The sequence below is a fragment of the Bufo bufo genome, chromosome 2, assembly GCF_905171765.1.
Source record: "Bufo bufo chromosome 2, aBufBuf1.1, whole genome shotgun sequence".
Classification (NCBI taxonomy): Eukaryota; Metazoa; Chordata; class Amphibia; order Anura; family Bufonidae; genus Bufo; species Bufo bufo.
Genome location: NC_053390.1, coordinates 120,886,420 through 120,913,425, shown reverse-complemented (window position 1 = coordinate 120,913,425; position 27,006 = coordinate 120,886,420). Strand labels below are relative to the sequence as shown.

Sequence of the window (27,006 nt, the reverse complement as noted above, 5' to 3'; positions counted from 1 at the left end):
TATGCCTATGCAGTGGGATATGTTTGAGCCTTCCGTCAGAGGTATGATTTGAAGTCCTCCGTACACATCTGACAGAAGGCTGGCGTTACATGGTAGCTCTGGCTGCCAGCCACCAAAGATCGCTGAGTAGCAGTGCAGTCTAAAAACATTACAGAAGTACAACTCGCAAGTGGCTGCAACACTGAAACCAAAATCAAAAAAATTCAGCAGGGAGTGGTCAAAGTAGCCCTGTAGTCCCAGAATAGGATTACGACCCAGAGAGGCCACTAATCTGATATTTAATGTACTTTCACATCTACAGTCCTAGGTTTCAGTGCTGTGCAGAAGAACAGCTCCTACTACCAAGTCAGAAAGCCATTATCACCTTATAGCAAATCACCATCCAATACTGTTTTTTTTGTTGCAAAGGACTACAGATAATAAGGCTCTTCCCAATTCCAGTTTTGCTGAAATCCATCCATAGTGCTGTGAATTCCCCATGCTGTGCAAATCATAGGAAAAACTCAGTGTGACTCCAAGTCCATGTCATTAAAAAAGTGCAAGAGGATATACCATAATACATTTTATTTTATTTAATGGCCCTATACAGACCTGTGTGTCTCCATGGCTATACTGCAGTTCTGCTTAGGAGCTGGAGACACAAAACGGTAGACTATGTTTTAATCAAGGTCATTTATTTAATTTGGCTTTAGATACATTGTAGCAACGAGTCTACAGCAAGACCAAGTGACACAACCTACCGGTGACTTGTACTGGGTGACACCTCAGCATGAAATACATATCATGGTCCATATAGAAGAAAAGGTTTAGGTAGAAATGCAAATACATTTGAACAACTACTTCAAGAATCCCCCGAGGTGATGAACCTGTGAATAGTAGTTCTGCACTTTACAGCACGCTGTGCTACTGACATTCCATACGGCATCATTTGTGTAGTTACAATTATAAAATGAACAAGTATAATGAGAATTAGACAAAAGAAATATTTACAGGTAATTATGCGGCTCAAATTAATATAGAGTATTATTTATGGCACATCGTGTACCGACTGTGCCAGAAAACAGTCTGCTTAATGAGGGTTCATTACTTTACTTCCAGAAGAGCTGAAGCGTTCACAATACAAAAGGTCAGAAAATTGAACAAACACATTTATTGCTGCTGTATCTATATTGTTCCGTTACCTCTTGTCCAGACACTGTGGTATAAGATAAGGAAGGATTTCTCAATATGAGACGGATTTCTTTAAGATGTCCTTGTAGTTGTGAAATTACCTCCTGGATCTCAGCCTTCCTTTCTTTTATTATAGGAAAGTCTGTGAGGTCCGTGAACAGGTTAGTCTTATTTCCAGCCCTATGAAACAAAGCTCTTTTAATCTGAAAATCTTAGGGCTCATACACAAGAACGCGTGCCGGCCGTTTGGTGCAATGCATGGGCAACATCTGTGCGGTTTACGCAGACGGATTCAGCATGGTTCAGTGAACCTTTCGCACCGCCCAAAAAAAAAAAAAGAAAAAAAGAATAGAATGGAACCCCACTGAAGCACTATGGGGTGAATGAGTCCGCATCCGTGATGCGGTGCACAAACGGCCGGGGGCCCGTATATTGCCCGGCAGGCACACATTCGTGTGCATGAGCCCTTACTGAGAGAATTTTAGATACTAATGAGGCAATGGTCGGCTGTTGTACTTACTTGGCTGCTTCTTCATTTAACACCTGCAGAAACTTCTGCAGTGGACTGAGAATTTGTGGGACTTCGGTAAAAATCTTTTTCAACAAAGCTGACTTAACTTGTGAGTTCACGACATGAATCAATACCTGAAAGCGGCTCTCTAAATTGCACAAGGTGCTGATGATTGAGAAGAACTCCTGAGGGGAACACTGGAAAGAAAAGGACATCATAAAATATGTGGGTTAAAAGACGATTAGAACCTGATCTAATCCAAACATTTGTCAAATATAGTCACATTTAAAAGCAATTAAAGGTATTGATCACAGAAATGCTTGTCACATCTTACAGCAGCAGCAAAGTGGGCACAGTCAATATAAAATTCTGCTGACTTCTGAGAACTCCATCAATGTTAGACCTTATAATGAACAGACAGCAACAACTGAAGTTTTTTTTCCCCCTGAAAAATGGATATTGACAAGAGAGTCGGTCTCCACTCTGCAAAGGTTTTTTTTTAGCAAGGTGATAGGTGATATCTAATTAGTAGACAGAATAAAGACCAATTATGGCTATATTTTGCTTTGAAGCAGCATTAGTATTGCTATGAATGTTATTGCTGTTTTTGTGCAGTTTTTGGTATGAATGGATTATTTTGCTAACAACATTCTAGACTGAAAGAGCAAATATCTGTTTGGTAGGGATGGACTGACAGCAAATCCTTAAAGGTGTTGTCTCATCATGGACATTCTCTTATAGGTGCGGGTCCCACCGCTGGGACCCGCACCTATATCGAGAACGGAGCCCTGCAAGGAGGTGGCTGGAGGACTCTGGCACGGCCACCACCTCGGCCAGCTCCCCATAGAAGTGAATGGGAGCGTACTAGCATGCGCGGCTCAGCTCCCATTCATTTCTATGGGGCCGACGGAAATAGCCGAGCCAGCGCACGGCTATTTTTGCTGGCCCCATAGAAAATGAAGGGAGGGTGGCTGTGCATGCGCAGTGCGCCCTCCTTCACTTGCAGGGCTCCGTTCTCGATATAGGAGCAGGTCCCAGCGGAGACCTGCACCTGTAAGACAATGGGGGCATATCCTAGCGATATGCCCCCATTGTTCATGATGAGACAACCCCTTTAAAGGCATTTTTTTTTATTGTGAATTTGCTTCCTAAATGCAAAATTACAGTACTTTTTGGACTATAAGACTCATTTTATAGCAGAAAAAAAGTATTTCTTAAAAGTAGTAGTCTGCAGTCAGGGTGCTCGAGTAGTGCCAGACCTTCCTGACTGCTTCCTTAATGATACGGCAGAGCACTCATACAGTGATTTGCTGGCTCAATGAGAGAGGTGTGCGTCTGTACACTTCTCTCTCTCCCTGCCCAACACCGATCTGCGTGATCAGAGCAGGTAGGAGAGGCTGAAAGATCATTCAGCTCAAGGAGAGTACGGTAAGAAACACCATCTCATGCTGAAGGCCCCAGGCAGCAGGGAAATACATGAAAGCTCTGACTTAGTGTAGCTAAAGGACCTTTGATGATGTCACCAGTGGGAGATGTCAGAGGAAGACTACACAGATATTCCTATCACATGACCACATGTACCATTCCTGTTTGTTTCAATGGTCAAAAGATGACAAACTAGGATTAACAGAAGCTGACTGTAAACTATTAATCTAACTACCCTATACTATTAGTGACAATGATCCCTCCACTTCATTAAACCACCAGGAAAGGTTTAATAAGTGGCAAGGGAGGAGGGTCAGTCTTATGGTCAGGTGCGTCTTATATTCAGAAAGATACGGTAAGTATCTTTTTAAACAGTCTTCATTAAAAATACGCTACCATTTTGCTTCAGCAGTGTGTGTAAAGATTCCTTTACACAAGTAGATAATTAATTAGATCAAGCGATGAAAGTTGTTATTCAAATCGTTAATGTTCGAAGGCCAATGCTTCGAACGAGTATAAGGTAAAAACTTGTAAACTCGTGTAGTAGATTATTTGTCAGGCAAACAGCTGCATTTCTACCCACTGTGGAGTAATATGTGCCGTAAATGATACCTGTTTACACTTGTGGAATTCTGGATAATGAATGATGATTTAGGGGTCTACATCAGCAATCACGAGAACGACAAACTAAACTGTTCTCTTGTTGTTTGGTCATGCAATGCTTTTATATTACTCAATATTTGATCCCTTTCTCTCAATTTCACAATTTATTTTTTTTTTCAATTAAGATTTTTATTGAAATTTTTCGGTACAGCCAAAATAAAGACATATGCAAATGTAAAAAGCGTTTAACAATTTAAACATCATGTCTACAAAACTGTGTTGGGTAGATACCCATTATCACATAGTATGGCTCATGGGAGAATATGAGTCAGACATATCTAAATGGACATGTGAAATCTCAGTAACATATAGACAGACAAGACATTGGACAGGGGAGTAGGGGGAGGGAAAGGAAGGGGAAAGGGTACAATTCTACTGAAGCAGTTAGACCTGCGCATCACGAAATGCGATTGAAGAGCGAAAGATTTCCCAGGGGCCCCAAGTCTGCACATATCGTGTGATGTCTGAGGGCGTAATGCTAATGAGATCTTCCAACCTCTGATACAAGGCAATTTCGTCAAACCACTCCTCAGACGAAGGGGGAGAAGGGGATTTCCAATGCCTGGGGATCACCGCCTTTGCTGCCTGAACCATGTATTTTAGAAGGGATTTCCTTTATGCTGGGACATTCAGGACACTATCAAAAAGTAGGAGAGCTTCTGGGGAGTTTTGGATAGGGATACCCGTGACCTCTTTAATAATTTTATGAACGAAATTCCAGAAAGGCCTTAAGCCGCTGCAGTTCCACCACACATGAATCATCGTGCCTTCCTCTGTAAGACATCTCCAACAACGGTCCGATACCGTCGGGAACCATCTATGAAGTAGCGCAGGTACCCTGTACCATCTAGATATAATTTTGTAGCTCGTTTCCTGAGCTTTGGCCGAGACCGTAGATTTGTGTGCTAGAAGGAAGCATCTGTTCCACTGGGCTGGGGTATAATGATCCCCCAAATCCCGCTCCCAGGCTTGACAATATGGAGGAAGGCACGAGGATCGCTGATGTATCAGAAGTTTGTATACTGAGGCTATGGGGTGTAAGATCGCTGAGGAGGAGACACACATCCTTTCAAACTCAGTGAGTTTCCTGGCCAGAGTGTGAGTTCTACTTAGAGAGGTATGAAAATGTTGGAGCTGCAGGTATTCAAAGGAATTGCGGGTTAGTGGAGTCTCTAAAATCTGGGGCAGGGGTTTTAGTGCAGGGCCAGAGAGAACTTGATAGAACCTGATCGGTCGGGATCTTGAGCTTTGAAGAAAATGTTTGGAAGAGTGCCCTGGAGGGAATCTAGGATGGTCAGTGACTGGCACCAGAGGGCCTTTTGGGTCAATCAATGAGGTCGCACGACTAATGGATGCTAAAGTTACAAAGGTATGATGAGCAGAGAAGGACAAGTGTGACGACGTCTGGCTTGAAGAGCCCATTAGCCATGGGAGGGTTGATACCGCACACGTTGAAGTGTCTTTTGTAATTTGTACCCACGCCTTGGGGGATTCAGCACATGTCAGGTCCAACAGTCGGGCATATGCTGCAGAATGATAATACAGTCTGCAATCTGGCAGACCCACCCCTCCCGTTTCTTTGGTGCGGGTCATTATCTCCCATTTAATTCGTGGTCGGCCAGGAGCCCATACAAATTGTGTGAAGCACCTACGGAGTTGGGACCAATTTCACAATTTTTAAAACGATTATCTACTTGTGTAAAGGGACCTTTAGTTCTTCGCCTAGCTTCTGAATGTGACATGAATCCATCAAAGCTCTGCTACGGCTCACTTTGCCTCTCCCTTCTTTCAGTGATAGAGACAGCAGCAGAAAGTTGTACATGGCAGATGTGTGGAAAGTGGGATAGAGATTCCAAGATTTTAGTTAGGGAGGAGAGCACACATAAGAAGTCTAGCAGGGGAAGACAGCAGCATCCTGGGCACACAGATCCAGCATGTATTATACAACTTTTTTTTTTTTATTAAAGTAACTACAAAACATATTTAAAAGTAATTTTTTCTAGTCAATGGTGTCCATAGCTTTTAGGATTTGTGATCAGTGCAAATTTAACAACTGGGACCTCCACTGATCATAACAACGTTGCAGCTGAAAATACTTTCATTTGGAGCTGAAATTCAGATACTGCCCATGGACGAGAGCATTCGGTGCCTAGTAAAACTATAAAGGGGTCATAGTGCTCATATGATCAGTTAAGATGTATAATTAGAGTTTAAGACTGTATGACCCCTATAAGCTAGAGGTGAAGTTACTATTCTTGTCCGCAATGTGCACAAGAATAGGACATGTTCTACAATTTGCGGAACAGACATACGGATGCGGACAGCACACAAACGACAGCTGTGTGCTGTTCTGTTTTTGTGGTCCCAAAAAAAAAAATGGATCATCAGGAAAATAATGCAACTAGTGCATAGAGAAAACACAGTCATGTGCATCAGGCCTTAATAATGGGATGCTGAATCATGTGCTGCTGATTAAAGGGGCACTTCCCCCACTCAGCCCCTCTGACATGTATGCTCTGATACTCTCCCTTGCCCTGAGCTGAATCGCCAGGGAAAGGACTTTTCTGGAGATCCGGTGACATACTGGGCTCTCTATGGGTAAACTAGGCGGAGGCTTCTGCCTAGCAGTGAGACTGGTGACGTCACTAATGAGCTGGTTACGTCACCGGCAACACTGCTAGGCGGAAGCCTCCGCCTAGCAGTGAAAAATGTAAACAAAAAAGCCCTTGTCCTGCGCGATACAGCGCAGGGCAGGGGGGAGAGCATCGGAGTATGAAATGCACCAATGCTTATATCAGAGGGCCTGTCTGGGTGAAAACAGGGATATGTCCAGGTGGCGAGCTGAACCCAGACAACCCCTTTAAGTAAACATATTAGACATATACCCCAAGTTTAAGCTGGCCCCATTAGACAGAAATTGGTTGAAATGACTGTTGTGTTGAAATGCTGCTAAAAATGTGGCTGTACGCTGGATTTTCTCACTGGAATGACTTGAAAGGGATTCTCTATGTGTCTGAATGCTCACCAGACCATCATCATAGATCAGCAGTCATTATTTTTCACTCTCATTATCTTGCCAATCTCTGAGTCGCAAAAATGTTTTCCAGCTGCCAGGGCTTGCTGTAGGTGGGATCACCAATGACTTGGCTACTGACTCATTTTTCCATGGACATGAACATGAGAGCTTTGGGGGACATACAATATACTGAAAAAAAATGTATACATATTTTTGGGGGTTTAAAAAACCCAGTAATTTTATATTTTGGGGGTGTAACGGGGCGCCGAAGTCGCACTCGGTCTCCCATCAGCCTCAGACCTGCTGCTTAGCTTTGGGAGCGAGGATCTGTGTTTGGCCTCATTCCCAGGGAGGCTTTGCTAGCTGGGAGGCTCCCTGCTCCTAGGTCTGCCTTGAGCGCCGAGCTGATCACTCGGTGCTCGACTTGTCTGTCTGTCGGTCATGTGACGCTGGCCACATCACATGATCCTCACTCCCCACTATAAATACAGGCGGCCTGCTGGCTACAGGTTGCCTGTGATTTTAGTCTCTTAGGCTGTGTGTATTGTTAGCTACTCTATTGATTGACCTCTGGAATTTGACCTTGACCGTTTCCTGACCTCCCTTTGCCTGCTCTCTTGGTTTTGACGCTACATCTCTGATTCTGACCTCGGCTCGTTCTCGGATTTGCCACCTGCCTCTTCCCTTTGTATTGACGTGACCTCCCGGACTGACCTCGGCTAGCTGACCCGCCTTTGCCTTCACAGGGTACCTCTCTCTTGTCCACTTCCTTGTCCATTTGTCTGCCTGCATCTTGCGTACCGTCCTCTGCCTAGCTGTCCGGTACCCTCTCTGTTCCTTCCTCGCCTACCCGGCACTTACGGAGGTTAGGGACCGTCGCCCAGTTGCGCCCCGTCACCTAGAGCGGGTGGTGCAAGTAGGCAGGGACAGGGTTGAGGGTGGCAGTCTAGGGGGTGCACTTCCTTCTACCTTCCCTTCCTGTGACAGGGGGATTTTGTTATTTGTTTTGTTTTGTTTACAATGTGCAGTATAAATGACATGTTAAAGCGAGTAAGTCACTGTTAAACCAGTTTCTTTCATAGTCATCCCAGCTGGCACTGTCAATAAAGAAGGAGAGGAAGGGGCTGGTAAAAGAAAGCAGGAGGCGCTAAATCAAAGGTCTTATTACATCAGATGAACTAGCCCTACAAGGCATTGTGCCCAGATCCTATGATTTTCCCAGTGACAGACTCTATGCTGTGGGTCAATATGACTATACTGATCCCAAATCTATATTGTGTGTTTCATGTTTTACTACTTTTGCACAGCAAACACTTTTTGTGGCAGCGTCTGTCTAACTTTAACCTCTGATACCTTTGAGTAACCCATCTGAAAGAAGCCTTGTGGCAAGTCTATCTCAACATGTACTCCTGGAATCCTTTATAGTCAATGAAGCTTGTATGCCGCAGCCATGGTCTGGTAAAATCAGAGCTAGAAATGCACAACGCTAAAGATAATGCTACCGTTTAAGAATAAATCATGTTTTCACATATACAGCGCTGTGCAAATAGTATTGCGGTTTTGATTATATATAATCTAAATGTGTAATGAGCCTTTGATTTGTGCGTCATGGCCTCTTTCTCCTCAGTGCTAATGCAGGCATATCCAAGCAGTATGCTATATGTCATCCTCACTGCCCTGCGCTGTGAATGCATAATAAACTCCTGTGGATGCAAAGGCGTATATCCCTTACATAGAGCACTGGCAGAAATGTTCATCTCTGGCCAGAATGCTTCTAACTTTCCTCCCTCTGGGGCTGAGGGATGACACTTTCACTCACAAGGTCCTGCTGGAGGGGCCACAGGCAGCCAGCAGCAAGCCCCAATTTCTTTGTGTGTTGCATCAATGTTAACGAGCATCTTACTTTCTTGTAATAAATACTGGAAATCCCTCTTTCCAGGTCAGGCAGCTTACAGAGATAGCCACGAATTTGACCGAGGAAACAGCTATCCGACGAAAGGATCTCAGACACCGCATCAAGCCGAGCATTTATTTCGCTGGAGAAAAAAAAATAAAAAATCACAAGTATTAACCGAAAGTGCAAAAATGTACAACAAAATACACGTAAATGGGTTCTTTAGGAAAACATTCTTATATTCTTGTCCCATCGCCGCTCTACAGCCGCTGTCTCTAGTGAAGGAGACCTGCCATTTTCTTCCAGAATGTACACTCATGGTATAAGAATGGTGACCAGATGGAGCACCTTTATTTAGGAACATTCATTGCTTACTGTACTTTTACATCCGTTTTGTGGAATATTTCAGGTAGGTACTGTAAATGTGTAATATAGCACTATGAGAAGCCGTGACCATATTGCAAACTGTAGTCTGTAAAGGGTATCCAGTATTCTGCTCAAAGGTATAATAGGCAGTTTGTAATAGGCATGCCTGTAGACATACATCTTTTGAGTCACTCCCACAGGAAAAGGAAGCAATTCTGACAACATTATATTATACAATATGCATAAATCCCTACTTTAGAAAACCCACCAGAACTAAGAAACGGCTGATAAGTATTTTTTTCCCTCCGGGGAGTTAGATGTGAGCACAGGAGTCTTGAGGAAGGCTCCTTGGTTAATCTGAAATGTCCCAAGGGTAAATCAATGAATAATTTACTTTGAGTGCTGCCACCATCTCATTTATGGGTGAAAGAGTCTGTTGGCTCCTATGACCGAGAGTGACCTAATGCCGCATCCACTGGGGGTTACCATGAATAGATAGATAGAGGCGCATGAACCATATTTTAATTATTCTTCATCAAGAACATGTAAGAAGACTGTGGTAAAGTGACTGATCTGCACTCCAAAAACAATTCATAACTGCAGGGCACAATAAAATATCAGTTTATCCATTCTCGTCTGGCTAAAATGTCATAAATGACAAATAAACAATATATAAAGCAGTAAAAGTAAAAGTTTTCAAGTGTCACAAGCAAAAATCCTAAACTGAAAAAGCTCTAAACAAAGCACAGCTCATGGTAACATCGCCCTATGCGATTTAAGTGTTTTATTCAAATGTTATTTCATAAAAAATTGATATTTTTTTAATAAGGTGTTGGGGAGGTATTGGCTCTTCTTAAAGGGATTTTCCGAAATTTTCATATTGATGACCTATGCTCTGGATAGGTCATCAATATCAGATTGGCGGGGTCCGACACCTGGCACCCCCGCTGATCAGATGGTTGAAGAGAAGGCCGTGCTCCATGCGAGAGCAGCCTTCCCTTCATTGTTTACCTGCTCGCCGTCGACATCACAGCGTTGAGCAAGTGTCAATGAAGTGAATGGGACGGCTTGTAATTACACCTGCTCACCGCAGCTATGACAATGGCGAGCAGGTAAACAATGAAGAGAAAGCTGCACTCGCACCAAGCGCGACCTTTTCTTCAACCAGCTGATTGGCAAGGGTGCTGGGTGTCGGATCCCTTCCGATCTGAGGATAGGCCATTAATGTTAAAATCCTGGAAAACCCCTTTAAGGAGACAAGATGTGTATGGGGACTTAGTAGCAATGCTCCATGGGAAAATAATATGCAAAGAGTTATCTCCAAGAAAATGAGAACCGTCTCGCTAGCGCCATCTTTTGGAAGTGGTTCCCTATGAGTCAAAGTCCAACTTTTAAACAAGCCTTGTGGCACGATAAGGCAAAATGGCCAAGTAAGGCTACTTTCACACTGGCGTTTTTAGTGGATCAGTCATGGATCTGTTACAATAATATAGCCTCACGCATCCGTCATGAACGGATCCGATTGTATTATTGCTTATATAGCCATGATGAATTCGTCATGAACACCATTGAAAGTCAACGGGGGACGGATCCATTTTCTATTGTGCCAGAGAAAACGGATCCGTCCCTATTGACTTACATTGTGTGTCAGGACGGATCCATCTTGCTCCGCACCACATTGCGGACAGAAAAACGCTGCTTGGGGACGCAACCAAACGGAACGGAATGCATTCTCGTGCATTCCTTGTCATTCAGTTTAGTTTTGTCCCCATTGACAATGAATGGGGACAAAACTGAAGCGTTTTCTTCCGCTATTGAGATCCTAGGACGGATCTCAATAGCGGAATTGAAAACTCTAATGTGAAAGTAGCCTTAAATATCCATCTGCAGACAGCTGTTTCAGGGTGCTTGCCCCTCATCAGTACGGAGTAGGATTATGGCTGGCTGACTGAGATGGTTTAGATGCAACTCGGGGGGTTGGGGGTTACTGATTGATTTCTTTAAGGCAAGCAAGTACTCCCCCAAGATGCTTCCAAGACATCTCACTCAGCCACCTATAATCCTACTCTGTACTGATCAGGGGCAAGCACCCTGAAATAGTAGTCTGCAAATTGTCCCATGACTTATTGAAAAGCTGGACTTTGACTCATAGGACACTTCAAAACGGAGGTGCTAGCAAGACAGTTCTTTTTTCCTTGGAGATACCGCTTTGCATCATTTGCTTTGTCATCCAGTTTCTAGGATTGTTCTCACACATTTGCATCACTAATTACTATTCAAATCCTTCTCCCATAGGCTCCTTTCCAAGCTCCTACTACATATGTCATGATTATTAAAATCTCCCAGAAAGTTTTATAGACTTGATACTGTCCACACCTGTAAGGCTGCATTCACATCTGCTTACGCATTTCTGTTCCATCACAGAAAACCTATACTGATGGCTATGCTGGATCTGTCATATGGTGTACACTAATGGCACCAAACAGACCCCACTGACTATAATGGTGTCAGTCAGGGTACTGTCATGGTCTCTCACTTTACTGTAAAAAAATAAATAAAATAGCGCTATTCTTTTCTATCACATTTGCCAAAATTTGTGATAGAGGCTCTGAATGGAGCATTCCCAAAGATGTGAACAGAGACTATAGCTGTTCAGATTTGTGTTAGCTCTTTGCCACCAGGATTCAGTTGCGCTTCACATCAGACTAGTGCAGCTATGGAGAAAACAAAGGCTTTGTCAAACAAATCATACATGATCGTGAAGGATCATAATTGATCCATAATAACTCCCTTAAAATGGAAATCATAGAAGCAGTGTGGACAGACCCTTATGAGCGTTCTCCCTCCTCCAAAAATAGACGACTGGCTGAAAAGTCCAAGGTGTAGGGTGCTTTCACATGACCGTATACATTCTGCGGTCCGCAAAATGCAGATCCGCAAATAATACGGATGACATGTGTGTCGCATCCGTTTATTTTGTAGATCCATTGTAAAAATGCCTATTCTTGTCCACAAAACAGACAACAATAGGACGTGTTCTATCTTTTTTTGGAAGACTGCGAAACGGACATACGGATGCAGGCAGCATACAGTGTGCTGTTCAGATTTTTGGCAGACCCATTGAAATGAATGGGTCCGCATCCAATCCGCAAAAAAGGTGGATCAGATGCGGAGCAAATATACGGTCACGTGAATGGGGCCGTAGGCAAATTCTCCATGGAAATCCCTCTCTTCTTTTGATCCCTGGTTAAGTAAACAGGTGATGTCCTAAAATAAATTTTTGCCATGGGAGATATATACAATACAATATGCCATTATATCGAGAGGGCAGCAACAAACATAGTCAACATTTTTGGTTAAAGTATGCTCACGGTTCACTTCAAAAGTTATTTTAAAGGGGAAATGGTTCAGGAACTTGGACTCCTGTCAATCACTTAAACAAAAGGAGCTGTGATGCCCAAACATGTTTGGAGGCGGTCAGTCTGACTTCCATCAGTACTGGAAATCTCAGGAGTATGGCATCTGATACAGTATGTCTGAACTAGACATGGTTAAATTCCCCCTTAATTATTTGAACGTTGCCATCATTGGGGTAATATGGGTTTGAAAGATGTATTCTCATTTTGGATGGAGAGTCAAATACTATGAAAAAAAAATAACATGACAACCACTATCTGTAAAATTAATCCGTCCGCAATAGGTTCTCGGGGGTTCTATTAAGCTTGAGCAGAACTGCCGGTCCAAGTAATCCAATACAATGTGACCTATTTTCCACCTGTTGTAGGCGTAATGATAAATTATTCCTCCAAGGTGTAATTAACAACTATTATTCCCCACAGAGTAACAATACTAATGCAGAAATGTATATCTAATCTCACAGTGCAGGTAAGGTAAACTAAAAGAACAATAACTGCATAACAAGAGAAGCGAAAGGCTCCATCAAATGAAGCAGAAAGTTAGATGATTAAAGCTTCTAGATTTTCGGCATTAGCAGGATATAAATTGGCATTAAAGGGATTATCTCACTTAAGCAAATGGCATTTATCATGTAGAGATGTTAATACAAGGCACTTACTAATGTATTGTGATTGTCCATATTGCTTCCTTTGCTGGCTTGATTTCATTTTTTCCATCACATTACACACTGCTCGTTTCAAGGGCTTATGACCACCCTCTAAATCCAGCAGCGGTGGTCGTGCTTGCACATTATAGGAAAAAGCATTGGCCTCTCTCGTGGCCGGGATCATGGGAATGCGCATAAGCACGCATGTGCAGTAGCTCCTGTACAGGCCACCTCGCATCTGCTCTGCAGCGGTGGCCATAACCCCTGATACGAACAGTGTATAATGTGCTGGAAAATGAATCAAACCAGCAAAGAAGGCAATATGGACAATCACAATACATTAGTAAGTGTCTTGTATTAACTTTATCTACATGTTAAATGCCATTTGCTGAAGTAAGACAACCCTTTTAAAGCGACCCTATCACCAGGATCAACCCTATTAAACCAGACATACTGGCTGGTAGGGCTCATCATGCTCATTAAAATAATACCTTTCTTTTGTCTATAGGATAAACAGCTGCAGAGAAATAGGAGTTTTATTCAAATGCAAATGAGAAGTTTGAGCACCAGGAGGCGGGTCTAAATCCTTTGAGCACTGCATTGTAACACCCCCTGTGCTCTGCACACTCCCCCTCCCCTTGATTGACAGGGCTAGACATGCTGAGGGCAGAGCTGTATCCTAGCATTTATATATCAGATACTATACGTACTAAGGTATCACCACATGGAGATCTGCTCAGAAATCTAATCCACATATTACTGCTTTATTCTCAAGCAGAATATATGATTATAAACACACCAGTAATGTGTGTCAGCTTATAAGCATAAAAAAACATGCATCTCTAAGTGGTAATGCAATAGCTTATCGGTAAGCGGGCTGTCATGCATGTAGATATCCCAGGTTTCAATCCTGGTATTTTTCTTCAGATACTTTTTTTCTTTTACATTTAAAGGGAACCTGTCACCAGTTTTATGGTGTCCTAACTAAGGGCAACATAAATAAGTGACTGATTCTCTTAGCAAAATGCTGGGTCACTTTCTTTAATTGACCCAGTCAATCTGCCAACATCTTGTATTGAAAAGCTCCAGCTCATAATGATGAGTCCTGAATATTCATGAGCTCCTGACTCTTCCCGCCTACCTGCTGCTGATTGACAGTTATTTTCCATATGAATCAGCAGCAGGTGAGCAGGGGAGTGGCTAAAGCTCTGAAGTAAAAAAACGCGGGACTCACTGACATCACGCTGGACTCAAATCAGCTCATTAGCATGTGGCATCTTTGTGTGTATTTATGAGGTAACCATCTGTCACACCAGTAAGTGAATACATCTAAGGCACTTTTTAGTAGTTAATGATTGTATATAATTAGTTAGATTATAATCAAATATCCACATGACAGGTATCTTTAACCCATAATAAAAGTTTATATCCTTAAAAAGGCTTAAAAAGCTAATAAATATGTCTGGTTTCTTAATAATCATATATCGTGCCTGTGAATAAACTAGCAATAGTTCTAAGGTTTATACGCAAAAAAAACAACAACTATTCTCAATATAGTATGGCCTTTTATTGTTACTATACGATTATATATTTATTATAGTATAGCCTTTTCATATGGGTTAAATGAGAGAGATTCTACATGCAAAACCACACACTTACAACAAGCTATAGCATTACCACTAGTGTTGATCGAGCACCAAAGTGCTTGGGTGCTATGGCCGAACACATCGGGATGCTCGGGTGCTCGGTAGAGTATAATGGAAGTCAATGGGAGAACCCAAGCATTAAACCAGGCACCCCCTGCTCTGAAGAGGGGAAGGTGCCTGGTTCATAGGAAAAGGTCAGAAATTGATGGAAACACCACCAAAATGGTTTGGGAACGGCATGGGGAGGATGTCTGGATGCATCTTGGACTCCCAGGTCGCTGCTGGGAACGATGTTGCCTGAGTAGTACACCACTTTTACAGACTGACAATAATACGCACAAAACCGAAGATAAAATCGATTTTAGAGGAAAAATTTATAGGAAACATTCTTTCCTGTATATTTACTTGTATATAAAGTGCAAGTGCTGCCAAAAATTACAAGGAAGAGGCACTCCGATACAACCTTATCACATAAAGGAGGGCCTCATTCACATTGTGGTACAATTGTTCAGGTAGTGGGACTCCTACACTCATAAAGCCTATGCACTAAGTGAAAGGGCTGCCAAAAATTACAAGGATCCGGCACTCCAATACACCCTTTATTACACATAAAGGTGGGCATCATACACAGCCTTGAAAAATTATGATTAATGGCCTGCTGGTGACCCTCAAAAACATTTGGAGCAAGGGCCTGCTGATCTGACCATCTAAAACATTATGGGCTAGGGCCTGCTGCCGCTTTGGTGACTCTAGATAAACTGGGGCCAATCGCACGTCCCCGTGACGGCGACGATCTATTCGGATGTCTGCCCTATCAACTTTCAATATTATTTTCAGCGCAAACCATGGTGACCAACGGGTAACGGTGAATCAGTGTTCGATTCCGGAGAGGGAGCATGAGAAACGGCTAGGTCTACCACATCCAAGCAAGGCAAATGTGTGCAAATTACCCATTAGGTATAATTACCTAATAGTGAGCTGGCCCGGTAAAAAATTATATGCAAGGGCCTGCTGGTGAGATGACCCTGTAAAAGATTTGAGGTGCGAGCCTGCTGGTGAGCTGACCCTGTAAAACAATATATGCGAGGGCCTGCTGGTGAGCTGACCCTGTAAAAAATTATATACGACGGCCTGCTGGTGAGCTCACCCTGTAAAACATTATATGCGACGAATAGGCATATTGATATGATGGAAAAGGAGAAGGAGGATGAGAAAAGGATGAGTCAACCATATACCATTGTTTGTGGTGGAAGGGGTGCATGGGAATACAGAGTATTCAGTACATTATAAACAACACATTTAAAGTGCCTTTATGTTCATCAGCTTTCCTCTGGTGGAGTCGAGAAATCATAGTCAATCCAGGCCTTGTTCATTTTTATAAGAGTCAACCGGTCAGCATTTTCAGTTGACAGGCGGATACGCTTATCTGTTATAATGCCACCAGCAGCACTAAATACCCGCTCAGACAAAACACTGGCGCCACGTGTCCAGCTTGGACACCCAGTAGTTGTAAGGCACTGAGGGATCATGGAGGACGCTGACACGGTCTGTTATGTACTCCTTCACGATCTTCCAAAATTTTTACCTCCTTGTGACACTAGGCCGCGCATCATGGTGAGGGTGCTGGCGGGGTTTCATGAAACTTTCCCAGGCATTGGAGAGTGTTGCCCTGCCTCTGTTGAAACTGCTGTGTGTGCCCCTTGTCTCCCCTCCTCGGTTGGCCAAGGAACTATGGACTCTGCAGCCAGCGATGTCAGATGGAACTTTTTGGAGCAATTTTTTAAAAAGGATCTTCTGGTATTGCACAGTTTTGCTCGTCCTCTCCACCAGAGGAATTAGAAGAGAGAAGTTCTCTTTGTAGCGGTGGTCGAGAAGGGTGAACAACCAGTAATCCGTGTTGTCTAAAATGCGTATAATGCGCGGGTCGTGGGAAAGGCAGCCTAGCATGAAGTCAGCCATGTGATCCAGAGTACCAACAGGCAAGACTTCGCTGTCGTCATCAGGAGGATCACTCTCAATCTCCTCCTCCCTCCTCTTCTGCCCACCTATGCAGAATAGGTGGAATTAAACTTCCCTGGGTACTACCCTCTGTAGCGGAGGCAACCGTCTCCTGCTCGTCCTCCTCCTCTTCATCGTCCAATTTGTGCTGAGAAAACGAACTGAGGGTGGTCTGGCTATCACCCTATGAAATGTCTTCCCCCATTTCCACATGCAAAGCGTCGTCCTTAATTGTGAGCAGCGAGCGTTTGAGTAGACACAGAAGTGGGATGGTTACGCTGATAATAGTGTTATCGCCGCTCACCATCTGTGTTGATTCCTCAAAGTTTCTTAAAACATCACAGAGGTCAGACATTCATCCCCACTCCTCGCTTGTAAATAGCGGAAGCTGACTGTAACGGCGACGACCATGTTGCAGCTGGTATTCCACTACTGCCCTCTGCTGCTCACAAAGCCTGGCCAACATGTGGAACGTAGAGTTCCAGTGCATGCTCACGTAGCACAACAGCTGGTGAGCTGGAAAATTTCAAGCGCTGCAGCATCATTGACAGACCAGCTGAAGCTGTCGATGACTTGGAAATGTGCACACACACAGCGCACCTTCACCAGTAGCTCAGGCAAATCGGGGTAGGTTTTGAGAAATCGCTGAACCACTAAGTTTAAGACGTGGGCTAGGCATGGCATGAGTGTGAGCTTGCCGAGCTCCAAAGCTGCCACCAAGTTACGGCCCTTATCAGACACAACCATGCCTGGTTATAGGTTGAGTGGGGAGAGCCACAGCCCAGTCTGGTCTGGTCTCCTATCCCCTGCCACAGCTCTGCGGCGGTGTGTGCTGGCTGTCCCCTAAGCATATCAGCTTCAGAACGGCCTGTTGCCACTTCCCCACTGCAGTGCTACACTGCTTCCAGCTACCAACTGAAGACTGACTGACTGAATTCGGAGGTGAAAGTGGAGGAGGAGGAGGGGGAGAAGTGGGGGTTGGAGCCACCAAGGTAGGTGGTGGCGGAAACCCTGATGGAATTAGGGCCCGCAATCCTTGGCGTTGGTAGCACATGTGCCATCAAAGGGTACAACTCACTCCCGGCCTCCACAACATTCACCCAGTGTGCAGTCAGAGAAATGTAGCGTCCCTGGCCGAATGCACTTGTCTAGGTGTCCGTGGTTTAGTGGACCTTCCCAGTAACTGCGTTAGTCAGGGCACGTGTGATGTTACGGGACACATGTTGGTGTAAGGCGGGCACGGCACACCTGGAAAAATAGTGGCGGATGGGGACTGCATAACGCGGGACGGCCGCCGACATCAGGCTGAAGAAGGCCTCAGTGTTCACAAGCCTAAATGGCAACATTTCCAGGGTCAGTAATTGGGAAAGCTGCACACTTAGTGCTATGGCCTGTGGGTGGGTGGCTGGGTATTTGCGCTCACGTTCAAATGCCTGGGATAAGGACATTTGGACGCTGTGCTGGGACACGGAAGTGGATGTGGTCGCTGATGGTGCTTGCGAAGGTCCAGGTGCAGGGCGGGAGGCATCCGGGCCTGCACCTTCAACAGGGGATTGGCCAGTACGCAACACAGGGGAAGAGGAGGCAGTGGTGTGACCCGCAGACACAGATTGTGGACCCAGGCGTTCGTCCCACTTATTACGGTGCTTGGATGCCATGTGGTGGATCATGCTGGTGGTGGTAATTTTGCTAGTGTTCACGCCCCGACTAATTTTGGTACGGCATAGGTTGCAAACTACTATTCTTTTGTCGTCCGACCTTTCCTCAAAAAGCGACATACTGCGGAACACCTACCCCTTGGCAAGGGAGATTTCCGCAAGGGGGTGCTCCGTGGAACAGTTGCGGGCCTGTTTGGTGCGGCCCGCCTTCTCCCTTTTGCCACCCCACTGCCTCTTCCAGCCTGCTGAAGTGCTGCGGATCCTTCCCCCTCTGTACTGCTGTCCTCACTCGGCTTTCCACCTTCGAGGTTGGGTCAGTGACTTCATCGTCCACCACCTCCTCTTCCACTTCCTCACTCTGCTGATCCTCCTGAGTTGTTGACCTAACCACTACCTCAGTGATTGACAACTGTGTCTCATCCTCTTCATCAACCTCTTGAGACAGTAATTGCCGTTGAGTTATTGGCAACTGTGTCTCATCATCATCCACCTCATTAAACAGCAATTGCCGTTCCCCACCATCATCATCTTCTTGTGATTGTGGATGCTCAAAAGTTTGGGAATCAGGGCACAAGATCTGTCCCTCTTCAAGCGTGCTTGGCGAGAGGGCCAAATCAAGGAATGGCGCTGAAAAGAGCTCCTTGGAATATCCGAGTGTGAGTTTGCCCAGACTCTCCATGGTGGGAGGAAGGAGGATCAAGGTGAGGATTGGGTTGAGCAGAATCTTGGCTACTGAACCTGGACTTGGTGGAAGACAGGGTGGTGCTTAACCGACTGGAAGCATTATCTGCTGCAATCCAACCGACCACCTGGTCGCACTGGTCTGACTTCAAGAGTGGTGTCCTGCGCCGCCCTGCAAAGTGGGACATGAAGCTAGGTATCGTGGACGATTGTTTTTCTTGTGCTCTGGCAGCAGGCACAGTTTCACCGCGCCCAGGTCCACAGCCTCTGCGTGCACCATCAGCATCACTGCCACTGCCACGTCCCTTACTGCTCGCATTCTTTATACTAAATGTTATATATGATTGAAAGTCTGTCACACGTACAGTAGCGTAAGATTTGGAAATGTATGAGAAAACAAATTTAAAAAGGTATTTTTGGGATGTGGAAACGTCATACAGGACATATCCCGCAGATAATGTCAATCCTGTCACCAGTGGCTAATGAAAAATTACAGGGAATGTCACAGGTATTTGGGATGAGGAAACGTTATACAGGAGAGGTACCACCGGTAATGTCACTGTCCGCAGCATCTACGCAAAAAAGTACACTGTATGTCACAAATAAATATTTGAAGCGCACACGTTACACTTCAGATGTGGCCCTGGTAATGTCACTGTCAGAAGCGGACACCGTGTATGGACAAAGTACACTGTATGTCATAGATATTTTTTGGATGCGCACACTTTACACTGGAGATTTGGCGCAGCTAATGTCACTGTCCGCAGCGGACACAGTCTACGGAAAAAGTACACTGGATGTCAGATATGTTTTGGATGCGCACACTTTAGGCCTCTTTGACACAAACGCCACATCTCCAGTGTAAAGTGTGCGCATCCAAAACATATCTGACATCCAGTGTACTTTTTCTGTAGATGGTGTCCGCTGAGGACAGTGACATTAGCTGCGCCACACCTCCAGTGTAAGGCCTCTTGCACACGAACGTAAGCAACCCGTGACGTATTGTGGACCGCATTTGCGGATCCGCAATACACGGGCGCCGTTCCGTGGGCATTCCGCATCACGGATGCGGACCTATTCACATGAATGGGTTGGCAAATCCGGAGATGCAGAATGGTGCAGAAAGGAAGCACGGAACGGAACCCTACGGAAGCACTACGGAGTGCTTTCGTGGGGTTTCGTCCCGTACTTCCGTTCCGCAAAAAGATAGAACATGTCCTATATTTTTGTGGAACGGGCGGATCGCGGACCCATTAAAGTGAATCGGCCCCACGGTTGGTGTTCGTGCATTGCAGCCCGCAGCACGGCCACAGGGCGCAAGAGGCCTTACACTGGAGATGTGGCGCAGCTAATGTCGCTGTCTGCAGCGGCCTATTGTACGCTATTTAGCACAGGATGCGCTAAAAATAGATATTGCTGCCACACAAAATAGTCCTTAGAAGGACTTTTGGGTCTGTAAAGTTTTTGCAATTTAGCACAGGTTGCGCTAAAAATATAGATTGCTGCTGCCACACACAATAGTCTTTAAAGGACTTTTGGGTCTCGGAAAAATGTTGGTGGTAAAAATATTCTTAAATCACTCCCTACACTGTCTGTCCCATCCTCAGCACAGCTCTCCCTGACTAAGAATGAGCCGAAAATGCGTCATCAGGTGCTATATAGCACCAGATGACACGTTCCGGCCAGCCAATCACTGTAATGCCAGCAGCCAACATAGCTATGGCATTACAGTGAGGGCAGTACTTACCTGCACGTTTATTGGCTGCATAGAAGCCAAGAAACGTGCGGGAAGGAGACTCGTGTTCGGCTGAGCATGCTCGATCCTCACTAATTACCACATAGAGATGCATGTTTTTTCTATGCTTATAACCTGACACATATTACTGGTGTCTTTATTCAGTTGTCAAAGCAACTGCCTGATGGATTCTCTGTAAAATGGAAAGCAAGATAGTCAGCAGATACAATGAAAGTGAAGGCTGCAGAACAAACTGCTGAACGTTTTAAATAAAGGCCAATTGAAAAAAAGATTTTTAGGCTACTTCACATTAGCGTTTTTGCGGATCAGTCATGGATCTGAAAAAACGCTTCCGTTACCATAATACAACTGCATGCATTAGTCATGAATGGATCCAGTTGTATTATGTCTTCTATAGCCATGATGGATCAGTCATGAACACCATTGAAAGTCAATGGGGGACAGATCAGTTTTCTATTGTCATAGAAAACGGATCCGTTCCTATTGACTTATATTGTGTGTCAGGACGGATCCGTTTTGCTCCGCACCACATCGCAAACAGAAAAACGCTGCTTGCAGCATTTTTCTGTCTGGGATGGGCAAGCAACCAAACGGAACGGAATGCATTTTAGTGCATTCCGTTTCGTTCAGTTTTGTCCTCATTGACAATGAATGGGGACAAAACTGAAGCGTTTTCTTCCGCTATTGAGATTGTGTGGATTTGCTCTGGTAGACAGGCTAGCGGACGCAGTACAGAGGCAACCACAAAGTCTTTAATGTAAACAGTTTAGTGTTTTATTCACACAAAGGGAAAAACAAAAAGTAAGGTTTGCAGTCTTGGTGTTTGTTCACACCATAAAAAGTCCACAGAACAAAAACCTTCACCTGGTCAGCAGTTTTTTCACCCGCAGTCCACAGCAGGCTTTAGGGCTTGTTTCCCAGCAGGCGTTTCTCAGCGCTTTAGCACGGCACAAGTTCTCAGTTCCAAAAACACACAGACACTGACAGCGCTCCACTGTCAGATAGAGAATAATCCACACCCAGCGGAGACTGCTGGCTGGGTTTTATGTAGGCCAATAAAGACCAGGCCTGGAGCGTGGGAAGAAGCCACCCACCCAGCACCTTGGCTACTCCCAGTAAGAGCCGGCCCGGATCGGCTTTACAGCCACACTAACAACAAACAGTGTCAACCAGCACTAGCTGCCACTGACACTTAAAACTACCGGCTCTTACCTCACCGAGGCCAGGAATCTCGGTGACACATACCTTCCATCAATGACAGCCCCTTGCGCCTTCCTACAGATCCTATGACGGATCTCAATAGCGGAATTGAAAACGCTAATGTGAAAGTAGCCTTTGAAAAAATGAGTAAAATGCAATGCTAAAAATTGCCCCTGAGGGTGTACATAGCCTTAAGGTTTCAGCTCCTTTTTGTCATAATTATGTGCATATTCATAATAGAAAGACAAAGAAAAAAAAATAATCACCTTGCATCAATTAATGGTTGCGTCACCCATTGCTTGAGCTTTCTTTTGCCAAACTGTGTTTTTGTGTGGTCCAGGACCCATATCAAGCTGCCCTTTGTCTTCTGGTCTGTCTACATTATAGAGAAAAAAATAAATGCAATGACAATCGGCAAGTCAAAACCGCAGCATTTCTTTTACTCACTTATATAGCGCTGACCTATTCCTCAGTGCTTTCCAGACATCATCATCACTCGCTGTCCCCAATGGAGCTCACAATCTAAGTTCCCTATCAGTATGTCTTGTAGTGTGGAAGGAAACCACGAAAGCATGTGGAGAATGTACAAACTCCATGTAGAAGTTGCCCATAGGCCAAGACTCTGAATACAGTATGAAACCATGAGAGTTGCAGTTTTACTCCTAAAATGTTATGGGTGGTGTCTTCCTTGCCCCCTATTCATTAGGTGTATGAAAATGGTTTTGCAGCTCACCCGTTCCTAAAAAACTATAAAATATCATCATTTTTAGTACATAATGGTGGAATCTAGCAATAAAAATGGTTGTGTCTCTTTAATTCTCCTTCTGCTGTCAAGATTACTTTAAAAACATTGGAGATTTATACAGTGTTGTAGGTTTGCAAAAATAATGCAAATGACATTACATTTTTCAAAATACTACAGAATTGGGCTTTCAAAAGTGTAAAAATGCCCATTGATATTTTCTGTCACCTGAAGGTGGGGCTAGAGAATTTTCTGATATTCAGGAAAAGTTCTCTATTTACCCCACACCTCTAACTATTCACAGGCCTTCTCCTCTTTATACAATCTAGCCTGCCACAAATCCAAGGCTCTATACCAGGCAACCTCAAACTGCGGCCCTCCAGCTGTTGCAAAACTACAACTCCCAGCATGCACGAACAGCCTACCTGTATCAGCCTACAGCAGGGCATTGTGGGAGTTGTAGTTTTACAACAGCAAGAGGGCCGCAGTTTGAGGATGCCTGCTCTATACCCTACACTTATTGAATTTTTTTCCTTCCAGTACCTCCCTCTCAATCTCTTCCTAGTCTCCTAGTCTCTGTTGCCTTTATAAGTCAAGTGGGTGGAAATGGACCCTGAACTTCCCACGTAACAGGTGTCTTCCAGATTGTTATGGGTCTTTGTAATCTCTAGAAGGCATCAGAAACATGGAAGAAGGTTGTACGTTGAATATTTTATTACACAAGGATTACTATGACTGTATATGTCCTCTTTAAATTCTGGGAGTTACTTTTCCAATAAATACCTGTCTTTACTTCTTTCATGGGGATTTCTCCCCAATGTCCACATATTTTGCCTCCATTGTTTATCTAGCCACAACTTCCAATAATGTTTGCCCTGCCCAATGTTTTGCCCTCCCAATGTTTTGCCCAGTCCATGAAGAAGCGAATGTACAGTATATGAAAAAATCTGAAACTGAATGATCTCAGGAGAACCATACCAAGGTCTTTTTTTTTTTTTTTATTGTCTGTTTTATTAAAGTATTGTTTGCATAAGATAATACAGTTGTACTGTCAATTATTTTCAATTTTTTACATGAATCAGAAAAGAAGTAGAAAATAAACAATGGTAATCTCAGTTATGAAGATTAATTACAATTACATTACAAGCAGTAATATCAGCTTGATATACATGTCAAATTATATAGTAGAATCATTAATTCAATAAGATTATACAATAACTGTATATAAGAAAGAAAAAAAAAGAGGGGGGACTAACACAGGACAAGACACAAAAGGGGAAGTGATCAGGAATAATTGCAAGAAATCTGTATGCACGTGAGTCGAAGTATTCATTCTATAATTGCCAAATTTTAGCAAACTTATCGATCTTGTTAGTTAGGATAGCTGATAGGTGTTCCATTTTCCTAACCTCCATGACACTAGCAATAAGGTCAAGTTGGGTGGGTGGAGTAGTCTTTTTCCAAAAACTCACTATAAAGGCACCTAGCTGCTGTCAGCACATGTAGAGCAATGAGCAAAAAATGTTTTTTCAATGTCATCGAAGGCATATTCAATAGACAGAAAAAAGGATCAAGCAGGAATCTAACGTTTAGAAGTTGAAAGAGGATGTCTTGTACTGACGTCCAAAAAGGACATATCAGAGGACACTCCCAGAAAATATGTATGTGAGATCCCACACCCGTTCCACATCTCCAGCACCTATCCGAGACATTAGGGTTAAGGTGTCTCAGTAGTTGCGGAGTGTGGTACCATAACATCAATACCTTGTATGAGTTCTCTCTATGAGTAATGCAAGAGGAAGTCAATGCTGTTCTATTCTAAATCATCCTCCGTTCCCCAAGAGAAACAGTGCGATCAAGAATCGTTTCCCACTTAGACATATATGAATGTTTGATAGTTGAGGAAAGAGAGAGGGATGATTAAATAACAAAATTTCAGATACGAGTCCCCTAGTTGTATCCGGTAGCTTGCGCACCCTCCTCTCACATGCTGTAGGGGCGGATATTTGTGAGGAGTTAAATAAGCTAGTGCGCAAATGCTGTATTTGTAAATGTTTATATCTGTGTAAATTCAGTTTTTATTAAATTTTTCACAGAAAAAGGTAATAACTGTTACAAACAGTGCAGTCAAAGGTTCTGTATAACAATGATAGATCCTAAGATTAAAAAAATAAGTCAATCACGTGGGTGATCACATTGGGAACATAAATAAGTGCACTTTACTTGTGAGCTCATGACATAGATTGTATGCATCTGACTTTTATCAATTGTACTTGTCGAATGATCCAGTATGACAACTATCATGTCTAAAGGGGACACGACCCGATTGAGGTGGTACTCGCTCAAGACACGTCCAAAGCGACATAGTCATCTATGGAAGACATTATCCAAAACAAATCACCACATCCAAAGGGGACATGACCCAATCAATGACAGAAATTGTATGAATCTGACATTTGTCAAGTGTAATCGCTAAACAAATCAGATTGAGATGGTATTTGTTCGAAACATGTCTAAGGCATCCACTTTCAAATAATTAAGACATTATATTAAAAACAACTGACATGTCTAAAGGGGGTTCAACCCAAATGAGAAGGTACCTGTTCAAGACATGTCCAAAACGACAAAGTCACCTATGAAGACATTGTTTAAAACAGCTATCATGTCCAAAGAGGACATGACTCACTTGAGACGATGTCCACTCAAAACACGTCCAAAGCATGTGAAGGATGTCAGAGTCTTAAACTATAAGACATTGTCCAAAACAACTACCATGTCTAAACGGAATATAACTCAATTGAGACGATGTCCGTTCCAAACACGTCCAGAACATGTCAAGGACGTCAGAGTCTCCAGCTATCTTGTTTTAAGGGGGATCAGGTCAAGGTACGACCAAGACCATTTTAGCAGAACCAGACTGAGTAAACTGGAATAGGGGGAAGGGAAGAAGTAGGGGGGGGAGGGAGGGAGGGAGGGAGGGAAAGGGGAAGAAAGGAATTAGGGGCAACAGGGGAAGAACAGTAAACCAGTAATATAGTCACATGTAATTAATGAGAAATCTCAAAAGTCAACGGGTAAAGGCCGTTACTCTAGATATTTATCAAACTTGTCAGACGTTATGTAATCATTCCATTAGGACCAAATCTTGAGATACATTTTATATTTGCCTAGGGCAGACCACTTTACATTTTCAAATCTGTTTATCAGACTGATATCCGTAATCCATTCTTTAATAGAAGGGACTTCCTCGCTCAACCAATGTTTTGGGATTAGAGCTTTAAAGGAGTGAATGAGGAAGGGAAAAAGCTTGTCTTTTAAGATCAAAGAGTCTCTGTTATGTAACCCAAGATGGGCAAGCTCTTTATTTATCTGTATCGGGGAATTATAAAGTTCAGAGATTATGGTGTTAAATTTTTGCCAAAGGGGGGCTAATTTACTAGAATCTATCCAGATGTGGGTTATGGATCCCACTGGCCCACCGCACCGCCAGCAGTTTGAAGAAATGTCAGCGTTAATTCTGTTGAGAAGGACAGGGGTTCTATACCACCTGGTGACCAATTTGAAATGAGTTTCTTGTAACCTAACAGGGGTTACTTTACGTATGGATGAATGCATGATCAACTGAAGTTCCGTCTCATTGAAAGTTTTGCTTAATTCCTTTGACCAACTGCTGAGGTATGCGGGCAGGAGGTCCATCTCATTAAGAAATGCATATAATACAGAGATGCTATGGTCTAATGGGCGTCTAGTTAGGGCTAGCTTGGTAAGAAACCCTTTCTCAGGGGACTGGGTAATGTGTGGAATTAGTGTCTCTATAAGGAAAGCTTAAACTCTACCCAATTAACTTTGATCCCATGTATATCAGGATGAGACCTACTGGCTGCTGCAAGGGGCTCAATGCAGAGCACAAATATTAGCGGGGATAACGGACAACCCTGACGTGTGCCATTGTATATAGGAAACGCAGTAGACTGAGCATGGGGCATTTTAATGGTGGCCGTAGGGTGGGCATAAAGGATATGTAGGGCTGTAAGGAATGGACCTGTAAAACCATAAACTTGTAAAGGTGGAGAACATGGATGACCAGTTTAAGCAATCAACCGCTTTTTCTGCATCGAGGCTTAAAAATAAGGCTGCACTATTGTGCTTGTTAATAACCTCAATCAAATCAATGGTTCTTCTTGTGTTATCTCCCCCTTGAAGATCCCTGACAAAGC

At 43.7% G+C, this 27,006-nt stretch overlaps 1 protein-coding gene across 5 annotated transcripts in view; it reads right to left on the bottom strand.

Annotated features, from left to right (window-relative positions):
• Window positions 1–27,006, bottom strand: part of MSH3 (mutS homolog 3) — a 211,618-nt gene that overhangs the window by 77,879 nt on the left and 106,733 nt on the right. For all 5 annotated transcript variants that reach the window (XR_005776986.1, XR_005776987.1, XR_005776988.1 and 2 more), the window contains exons 12-15: window positions 22,314–22,423; window positions 8,689–8,821; window positions 1,691–1,878; window positions 1,182–1,350 (exon numbers count right to left, since the gene is read on the bottom strand). Coding sequence is in view for 2 of the 5 variants with exons in the window: in XM_040421493.1 (XP_040277427.1) it covers window positions 1,182–1,350; window positions 1,691–1,878; window positions 8,689–8,821; window positions 22,314–22,423 (600 nt within the window). In the remaining 3 variants the exon portion in view is untranslated. The remainder of the gene's footprint in view (window positions 1–1,181; window positions 1,351–1,690; window positions 1,879–8,688; window positions 8,822–22,313; window positions 22,424–27,006) is intronic.